The sequence below is a fragment of the Lagopus leucura genome, unplaced genomic scaffold (assembly GCF_019238085.1).
Source record: "Lagopus leucura isolate 7727_CA_CO unplaced genomic scaffold, USGS_WTPT01 Super-Scaffold_1, whole genome shotgun sequence".
Lineage (NCBI taxonomy): Eukaryota > Metazoa > Chordata > Aves > Galliformes > Phasianidae > Lagopus > Lagopus leucura.
Window position 1 is genome coordinate 1,869,620 of NW_024962250.1, and position 10,039 is coordinate 1,879,658.

The 10,039-nt window shown below is 41.4% G+C and overlaps 1 protein-coding gene across 2 annotated transcripts in view; it reads left to right on the top strand.

The window, feature by feature from the left end:
• EHF (ETS homologous factor) overlaps window positions 1-9,829 on the top strand; it is a 61,770-nt gene extending 51,941 nt beyond the window's left edge. The window contains exons 6-10 of one of the 2 annotated variants that reach the window (XM_042871770.1): window positions 18-86; window positions 2,986-3,045; window positions 5,124-5,319; window positions 6,197-6,330; window positions 8,384-9,829. In XM_042871770.1, coding sequence (XP_042727704.1) covers window positions 18-86; window positions 2,986-3,045; window positions 5,124-5,319; window positions 6,197-6,296 — 425 coding nt within the window. In that variant the 3' untranslated portion in view covers window positions 6,297-6,330; window positions 8,384-9,829. Of the gene's footprint in view, window positions 1-17; window positions 87-2,985; window positions 3,046-5,123; window positions 5,320-6,196 lie in introns of both variants that reach the window. The other variant, XM_042871777.1, reaches the window with a different exon arrangement.
• The last annotated feature ends 210 nt before the right edge of the window (window positions 9,830-10,039 follow it).

A 10,039-nucleotide genomic window follows, 5' to 3' on the forward strand; every position in this document is an offset into this window, starting at 1 on the left:
TTTCTTTTTAATTCCAGAGCTATTGGACAGCAAAACGTTCTGTCGTGCTCAAATCTCCATGTCGACACCGAGTCACCAGCCTCCTGGTAAGGAACTTGTAATTATATTGTTAATTGTTGCTTCTCCCAAAGCTACTGACATATAATAGTCTCTGTGGTCTTGTGTTGTAGGATTGAATCTGAGCCTCCAGTCATTTTTATACCAAGCAGTACTGATTCTGACAACTCTTTTAGCTATCATCATTACCATAGCTTCTCTCTTCCCTCTGTCAAGACAAAGAAGATCAAACAATCTGCTGCCTCCACATATCTTTCAAAGTGACTTAGTCAAAGGGGAAGATGTTAGTGTCAGAGAGACAAGATGTTCCAGCTCAGGCATCTGCTTTTCTGTGGGGTAGCCAAGTGTGGGCAAATAATTGTCATATTCCTCCCCAGAAGCGGCTGCAGTTCCCTGCTGAGCTGGTCGTTCATGTCAAGTAGGTTTGGGGGCATGCTGGGGGCAGCCGCTGGGCACTGTAGGGCAGGCCCAGCACCCCCTGCCTACTCCCAGCCCAGCCTGTCCCCAGGCAAGCCCAGCACACCATTTCACCCTTCTCAGAGCTCCACGAGGCCACAGAAGAGATACGATCTGTCTGCTAAAGGGCAGGAAAAAGTGCACAAACCCATTTGATGCAGCGCCCATTGAAACTGCGGGCAGGGCACACATGTCGGGGTGCTCTGCAGGGCACGTCCTGCTGCAGGCAGCGGGATGGAGGCAAGAGCAAGGTGGAGGGAAAAGGGAATCTGAGGTCATGAGGCAGCAAGAAAGGGGGAAGGAAAGGCACGGTCGTCTTAGAAAGCTTTCAAGCAGATAGGCCTGAGGGAGACAGGTAGAAGTGGAGGAGTAATGAGGGAGGTGTGCTGCAGGGATGTGGCCTCGTAGGCACTGTCTCTGCAGAGCCCTGTGGGCTGTCGAGCTGTGACTGCCCCTGTGCCCACCGTGCCCCTGCCTCCCTGCGCCGCTGGGCTTACTACTGGGACGTGTGGCTTAAATGCATGCATTTGGCAATCGATTTAATAAGAGAGAGAGAAAACCTAACTTGAGAAAGAAAACCACCAAACCATAAAAAGAGAAAAAAAAACAGCCAACCACCACCAAAACCCCCACTATGTTTGCTTTCGCCGCTGCCTCCACCCACTCTGCTAAGATGGCTGCCAGGAGTTCAGAGTGCTCTGGTGGGACTGGGGACCTGTCAAGCTCCTGGCGCGGTGTGTTTACCTGCTGACTGCTTGAGCCTAGAGCAAGGGTGGCACGCCAAGGGCACAGCCTCCTGTAAAAACTAAATTTGTATATCCCGTAAAGAATATGGCTCACTCCTGAATCATATGCAAATACCCTGCAACCTTTTGTCACAAGTTTTGCAAGGCAGCTTTGTTGAAACTGCATTGTAACTCTTTTCATCTGTCAGGCCCCAGCCTCCCGACACAGCGTGTTTGAAACCGGTCTCCATGAGAGGGAGGCAGAGCGAGAGGCTGTGTACACAGCTGAAACCCAGAGTAAATCACCAGCCAAGCAGAAGGCAACTGAATCTCCAAGAATAAATCCCCAGCTAAACAGAGTATAACAAACATTTGCAAGCAAACTGTGGGATTTTAAAATGGAAAGGATTTAAATAAGAGGGCAAATAAAGGGCCTGGTCCTGCTGTCCTCACCAGGAGTTCCCACAGGCTTTTAATAACATCGGGGGATCGTAATCTGAGGAAAGGCAGTGAAATAGGCCTCATTTTACTTTTTCCCCCCAAGCTGAGTGAGGTTCAGGCTGGTTCCTGCTCTTTGGGAGTGGGAAGGCAAAATGACTCAGAGCACATTTGCTGCTCGGGGGGTCAAGGACAGTAATTATGTCAGCTCAGAGCAGGGGAGGTTGGACTTATCCTTTCTGCCCTGCTCGGGGTACATATCCAGTTATGTATGAATAAAGTGACTTGTGTGAATAGCTTTGCATCTACCTTTTCACATGCAGTTATTGCAGTTGCTTGTGCAAATCCAACAAGTTTCTATGCAAATGAATATTTCCTGTGAGTCATTTGCACATGCAAATGTCCCGTTTCCATGAAAAGTATGATAATCCTGCATTCATAGAAGCTGGGAAAACGTGCGTGGGACCTTCAGCTTTGCTTTGTGGCATTCAGGCACGAAGCAGGCCGAAAAGCAAATAGAGGAGGGCCTCCGTCTCGGGACGGTCCCGCAGATTTTGTGAGACCTTGGAGCTGCAGAGCGGGATGCAGTCAGGCTGCCAGGTGGGGGACGGCGAGGAACAGACAGAACTTTTCATTTTCTTGGTTTCTGAAGAAACATTTGTGCCAGAAATCCAATTCCTCCTGGGGCTGGCTGCAGGTGATAAAGCACCATCAATGAGAAATGGCTTGTTTCTATGGCTGCGAGCCATGGAACAATATATGCACGTCCAGCTGCCAAAACCTCCTACCAGTGCAGTCCCGCTCCCTGCCCCCCAAACAACCATGCTTTGCCAGTTCATTATGTTTTAGTCAGGTAGGTGTTCTGTGCATCGGTACCAGCGCATATATTTCACATTAGATCATCTCTTCGGAAACAAATAAGCCCCCAAAGATACATGCTTCTGCAAAGACTAAGACATAATGGGACAATTCAGGCTTCCTTTTATAGACTTGATTCTCTTATTTTTCTCTCTCTCACACATAGCATGGGGTGAGGTATTTGTTAATCTAATTTAGGTTTCAAAAGCCAAATGTTTACCTCTGCGTTCATTCTTTATTCATCAATGGTCTCTTTGTGAAGTGTGCTGATTACCATACAGTACAGAAAACAAAACTCTCCCCCTTCCTCCTCCCTTAGATTGCCTTCTGAAAAGTGATTATCTTTAAAAGAGATATTCGTTCTTTTTTGTGGTTTTATTTCTTTCAACCTGCTAGTCAATGGAAAACCTTTAATCAAATTTACAAATAGGCTTCATTTTCCTCTCTACAGATTCTTCAGATGTGAAAAAAACACAAGATCATACCCCAAAGTCCCACACCAAGAAACACAGTAAGTCCATGGTTATAATGGTTATAACATCCGTGGTTTATAATGGTTGGTTGATTGAGGGAAAAGAAACGCATGAAGAGTAGATACCCATTGGGAAGGAAAAGGGAGCATTCTGAGTTCATTTTGAAAGCAGAGCTAGTTAGATGGTTACTCTGATAGAATTCTTCAAGGATCTCACTGTTTCTGGTGCTGTTTGCTCATGTTATTTTTGATGCAGTAGTTTTGCACTTTTCTAATTGTTTTTATCAGTAAGAGCCCAGAGGGAAACCACCAGAATTCAGTTTCCTCCCCCCTTCGTTGAGCTGAGCTGGTGATCTGGAATATAGGATAACAAAAGAGGTGATGAACTAAATAAGGAAGGTCTGTACACAGGCCCTGCTGCGCCTGTGCCTGCTAGGTGCAGCAATGCCAGAGATGCAGCTCTGCATCTCTTCCCAGAGCTTTTAATGCATGCCATCATGAGCAAACACCTGCCCCCTACTCCTACAGCTGCCTTTTCTTCTGATACGGAGGTCTTTCTGCTCCCCTCATCCTCTTTTTCTGCTAGTTTTGATTCAACCTGAGTCTGAAGACAGATTACCATATCTGTGATTCGTAGACACCATTCTCTTAATGCATATTACTGGGATTTCAAACCTGAAAACAACTTGCATATGTTTTTTTTTCATCCTGTGCTTATAGTAGAGCATATTAGTATTTGTCCTCTGATGTGTATTGCAGTATTCAATTTAGTCCTGTTTCTGTAGTCTCCAGATTAGTTTTCCTTCATGACTTCTCTTCTTATCCTGCTCTGTGACTTTGCTCATTCAAAACTCCAGAACTTTTATCTGCACACAGACTTTTTTTTTTGTGGTGTTGTGTGTGTGTATCAAGATTGCTAATGAAGAGATTAAGTAGGAATGGTTTGAAGACGAACCTGAGAAGAACCCCATCATAGTCTTGGCATAAAGTAAAGGTTACTTTGCCATGCTGGGCTAATCCCCTACATTTCCAGTTTCATCATTAGTCGTTGTACCTTTATCTATACAGTCTGTTGCTGATGTCCAGATAGACTAGATCCACCACATTTGGTTGCCTCTAGAAAGCAGTTATCATAGCAAAGAAAAATACTGGATTAGTTGACTGAAAAATGCTGATGTTACCTGTATACCAGTTTCTATTTAGCACTGCATCTTTGCTGAGGTTGTTTCCTTCTTACATTGGTCCAAAGCCTTACATGCATTTGAAAGCAGACCAAAGGACAACTGTTTCCTGGCCCACCTTGTCACTGTTACTCTTCATTCATATACCACATCTCACTTGTTTGACTGTATGTTTGTTTTCCTCCTACGTGGGCTTTCTCGTGTCATCTCTGCAATAGCTGGAATAGAGTTGTGCTTAAATGGGGCCTCCATATTGAACTTGGATATCTGTTTTTGCCCTTTCTGCCATTGCAGTCAAACTTTTAATGCCATTTTCCTATACAATTTTGGCTATCAATTTTTATCACTATTCCTCTAGCCAGTATACACCTTCTTCTTGAAGTCTACCTGGAACACTTGAGACCAAACACTTGCACACGTGGAACAGCATTGTATTTCATTTGCCTTCTGTTTATCTGTTTTAAATGCATGGCACTTCAGTGCCCTCCATACAGTTCTGCTGGCTGTTTCAGGAGTTGCACAATAACACCAGGTTACATGCTGCCATGCCGTAGAAGAATATCAGGAAAAATATCAGGAAAAAGGGAGGAGGTGAGGGGAAGACTTAAACATGTTCAGTCCCAAAGTGGTGTTTAGTTCAGGCAGCAGGGGATGGTTTGGTCTCTACCTCTCCTGGTTGTTGTGGCTCTTATCCATCCTTTTGCCTCAGGGCTCAGCCTTCCAAAGGCTGATGCTCAGCTCTAGCCTTGGTGTAAAAGCCATCAATGTTTTCACATGTGTAGCTCTGAGGTGGTGGTTCTGCAGTCCACAAAGCATGGCCCATCCTCACTGAGTGGTCCTTGCTTATAGATGACACACCGTAAGAAAACTGCATAATAAAGAACATAGCCCGGAGAGCTCCTTAAACTCCTTCCTTCTGCACCCTCCCTCTTTCAGACCCTCGAGGAACTCATCTGTGGGAATTTATTCGAGATATTCTTCTTAACCCTGAGAAATACCCAGGATTAATCAAGTGGGAGGACCGGTCAGAAGGTGTCTTCAGATTTTTAAAATCCGAAGCTGTGGCTCAGCTCTGGGGGAAGAAGAAGAACAACAGCAGCATGACTTATGAGAAACTCAGCCGGGCTATGAGGTGAGTGCACATAAAGAAATTGCCTGAATGGAGAATCTGGTTACTTTTAAAAATGAAGTGCAAGCAGCAGCAGTTCCTTTTTTTTATTTTTTGCAACAACGAAGTCTTTCCCACTAATCTTGAGGTTGTAACATTGCATTCTGCTTTGTCTTAATTTATTCCTCCTGTGTCTGTATACTATAATATTCATATTATATAACATTTACAATTTATTTTATACATAGTAGATTCTGTTTCTGTCCACACTGCCAACCAATAAAAATATTTGATTGTAGAAAGGAAAAATGGTTACAGCAAGCTGAAAGTTCACATGCTATTGAACTGGGAAGTTTTAGATTACAGAGAACTTGTTTTTTGCACCAGTGTTCAGAACATAAACATTCCCCTGCCTTTATCTTAAAACTGGCTTACAGGTCCTCTGTGAGGACCTTCTTTGCCAGTTGATTTAACATTCTCAGAATTTCCCATAATCCATAGAAGTTCAAACTGTATTTCAAAATGGAATTTTAGATTCTTTCCTGGTCAGATTTCAGATGCAGGCTTATTTAGAAGAAAAAAAAAACACCGCCAAAAAAACAAAACAAGATGAAATTTAATCGGAGCGTGTAATGAGTAGGGCAATACTGTGGAACTTGAAAAATGGTGAGATTCAAATTTGTAAGTTGGTTAATGTGAAGTAAAAAAAGACACAATGATTTTTTTTCTTCCTTGTCTTTCAGTTAGATCAACCTTTGGTGTAATAAAATATAATAAAATAATGTAAAATGAAACAAACTAAAGACATTTCAGATAGCTTTGTGATTCCCAATTTGACTGTGGTCTTCTGAGACTGTAGAGGAATTTGGTTTAAATCTTTTCTACATGTTTCCTTTAACAGATACTATTATAAACGAGAAATCCTGGAGCGTGTGGATGGTCGCAGATTAGTATATAAATTTGGAAAGAATGCCCGTGGCTGGAGAGAAAATGAGAATTAAGGATCTCAAGAAATAACACTTAAAACACCTGGATGTAAATATTCAAAGACTATTTTCTTATATTTATGTACCAAACTGGGGTGAAAAAACAATTCTACTTCTGTCGGGAAGAAGGAACATTATCATTGTTGGCGTTAAAATTATTTTATTTGAAGTATGTCCTGTATGGGGAAAAAATGTACACAGTTTTCTGTGATATAAGATAACATTATAGAATTATGATTATTTTTCCCTTCTTGTGAAGTTTTTCTTCTTTTTTTTTTTTTTTTTTTTGTTAAGTCATACAGGCATAATGTGATTTATGACAATGCTGCGAGTCATGCAAAGAAAGGGAAGGAGCAAAATACTAGGGCATTTAGGCAGTATGGTAATCCACTTTGGAAGGTGGCTGTAAGTGGAGAAACTGTAAAGCATCTCTGAGCCAAGTAGTCTTCTTCCATAACCAGCTGGTTTATAGCTTTCATTAGCCAATATCACTTGTTCCTTCCCTCCAATTTCTGAATGTTTCAACACTTTGCTGGCTTCCAGTTGCTTTTATTAATCCAGACAGTGGGTTCCCCTTCAATTGGCTTGTCCCGGCTGTAAGAGCAGTAGCTCATCAAGGTGGGTGTGAGCATTTACTTGGAGAACCCATACTACCTCCACCACTGGGACCTTCTTTTGTAGGCAGAAGTTTAGGACTGGACCTTGCCTGGTACTGAGTTTCTTCCCTAACCTCCAAAGGGCATTCAGCTCACACCATGAAACGGGCTATTTGTTTATAACTGACTTAAACTGTATTTGAAGTGGACTGCAGGAAGAGAGTCAATCTCAGGGACCAAAGCCATTAGAGGAAGATGACTGTTTTCTGACTGGGCAAACTTACCAAAAAGCACCAGTTTCCCAGTAGAGATAATACTTTCCCCTATCTTATATTCCTAACTAGAGCATTCAAATCCACGACACATAAAGCAATGAGGAGAGGGGCAAGCAGAGTATCTATTAATCCAATTGCACGAGGGAGAAGTCTCCCCAGTTCCTTCAAGTTATATGATCTTCCTGGCAGGTCAAGTCTCATTTGGACATTTATTTTCAAATAACCTCTGAGAAATGTAAAACTCAGTTGCATGTAAAATATGAGTTCTCTTTGCTTTTCTCAAGTCTAGCTCTTTGTATTTGTTTGCTTTTTCTCTTTTTTTTTTTCTTTTTTTTTTTTCTTTTTTTCCATTCTTTGTTGCAGAAAAATCCAGCAACATAAAGACCATGAGACATTGGGGACACTTGTATTTGGATCTGGGTCAGTATTTTGGGCTTGTCTCTATCTGTGCCATGCAGAGACTGAACATTCATTGGCAGCTTTTTCTTTCTCCAACTCACGAATGCTTCCTGCTGGCACCAGGCACAGGCACTACATGGGGAAATAAATCTAGAGGAGGCAGTTCTTCACCAGGTCACTGAGTACGTGAGATGTGGGAGTTGAAAAACAGGATTTTCTTGGTGATGTTAACAGAGGTGAAACAAAGATCGATTCCTATTCACTATTTCAAGGATTGGGAATTTGGAAAGCAATGGCAATTACAGGGGCTGAAAAATCCAGGGGAAAAGAAAAAGGAATATTAAATCCATCCAATATCCATTTCCTCAGGCATCTCTTGGATTTGAATCCAAATTAGGCAGAAATTCAGCAGGGCGCAGCTGGAGGTTGTAAGCTATTCCATTTTTTGTTTGTCTTAAAAGGAAATGCAGATGAAACCAAGAGACAACAGAAGTATCAATATAAATGGCATCAAATGTGCTTAGCAACAATTTGTAGGCAAACATAAGAGCTTAGCTTGTTATCTACACATGTAGGGCATGTCTAACAATAGCACCACCTCCTACAGTGTGTGTGCCAAAGCTGTCACCATCAATTACCTGTACATGACAATTTTTACTTTTCATAACCTGGGTGGAGAGAGGTTCATCTAATTTACAAATCAAGTTATAAGCCTCTGTACTTCAAAGCTTTTTTTTTTTTTTCTCAGTTTTTTTTTTTTTTTTTTTTTTGTGGACTGACTGTGCCAGCCTTGCTTGCTTTTGCGCAACTCACTAATTTCCTCTTTTTTCAGCTTGATTGGCTACATTCCACTCCATTTACCATCATTTTGTAGTTCATACAGCAAGAACCATGCCACCAGATGAGGAGAGAACCTTCACTTTGTTCCAAAGATCATCACCTTCCACCCCCCCAACCCCACAGTTATTTGCAGTCCATTCATAGGATCATAGAATCATTAAGGTTGGAAAAGACCACTAAGATCATCTAGTCCAACCATCACCACGGTACTCCAGGCTTATCCCCCTTCACATTCCAATCCACTCCTTCAGTGAAAACCTGAAATCAGTGCCACGGTCACAAATCCCCTGGCACCCAGATTTCATCCTTTCTTGCTCTGGAAGCAAAAAGGTATAGCTGATGGCCATAGTGATGCTGTTGTGCTAGATCTCAGGTTAACTCATGTCTTACTGATTAACATACCTTCATAAAACTGCTTTCTACCAGATCTCTCAGCAACTTACTGGGAAATTCATTGAACTTGTAATATAGATGTCTCACCCCTTTTTTACTGAGCAGCAGCTAAACATGCTTGTAAAGGTTTTGAAAATAAGTAGCTTCACTTAAAGCCCACTGTATAAATCCGGATAGTGATTTATGCTGGGTTGCAGTACAAATGCCAGCCTTTTACTGTCAGGTCTTTCAGCAAGTGGAAATCATGCAAGTTTATGTTCCCATTCTGTAGAACTTTTCAGACTAGGTACTTGTCATTCAGCATTACAATAGCACAAACCTGGAATAGGAGCCAGCCAACTTTTACTCTGTTTCACAAATGTATTAACCCTTGCCTAAGACAAATACAAAGGACTGTTTAAATCTGCAGTTCTTGCCAAGGACAGATGCAACCAACCAAAGGGAATCTTTTTACAAGGCCTAAGCAAATGGAGAAAATGAAGAGATGAATGTTTATGTAAATTACTATTTAAACAAAAAGCATTTCTGATTGCTCTTTTATTTTGTATTTCAGAAGCTGAGCAATCATATTTTTAGATGTATCCTATAAGTTAGCAGCTGCTCAACTGGTAGCACCATGTGTATAGATTTTTATTGTACCATAATTTTTCATATGTATAAAGCTTTAGATAGGAAAGTATATTATATTTATATAGATACATGCAAATCAGAATGTCAGAGGTGTAAGCGTGAGCACCCCTCCAACTCTATTTTCTGCACAAAGTTAGAGCAACTTACTCTTAAAACATCCTGAGAAACTATATGTAGGCTGGTGAACTACAGAGACATTAACATGTTTAGTTACATTTTTGTCTTTCTTTCCATGGTGAAATGCATAATTCTTGCTTGCTTCTCACAGCTTCTTCAACATACACATGTGGAAAAAACCCCACATGAGATATTTCTCTATTGCCATTGTAAATCTCAACTTGGAGACTATGTATCACAGAATGGTTCTGAAGACTGTTTCTATTTTTGTGGACATGATATAAATTCAAATAAATGACTCGTGAAAGAAATTTTCTGGTGAACATTTACTTTGTTTTTTTTGGTTTTTTGTTTTTTATCTCTTGAGACTGGAATTATGGCTACAATGAATTCTTTTTGATATTGGAGAATATTTCAGTATTGGAAAAAAAATGTGACTCCCACAGAATCCAATAGCCTGCTGAACTGATTGGTGGTGTAGCCTCCTCTGGTGAAGCCACTGGATTTG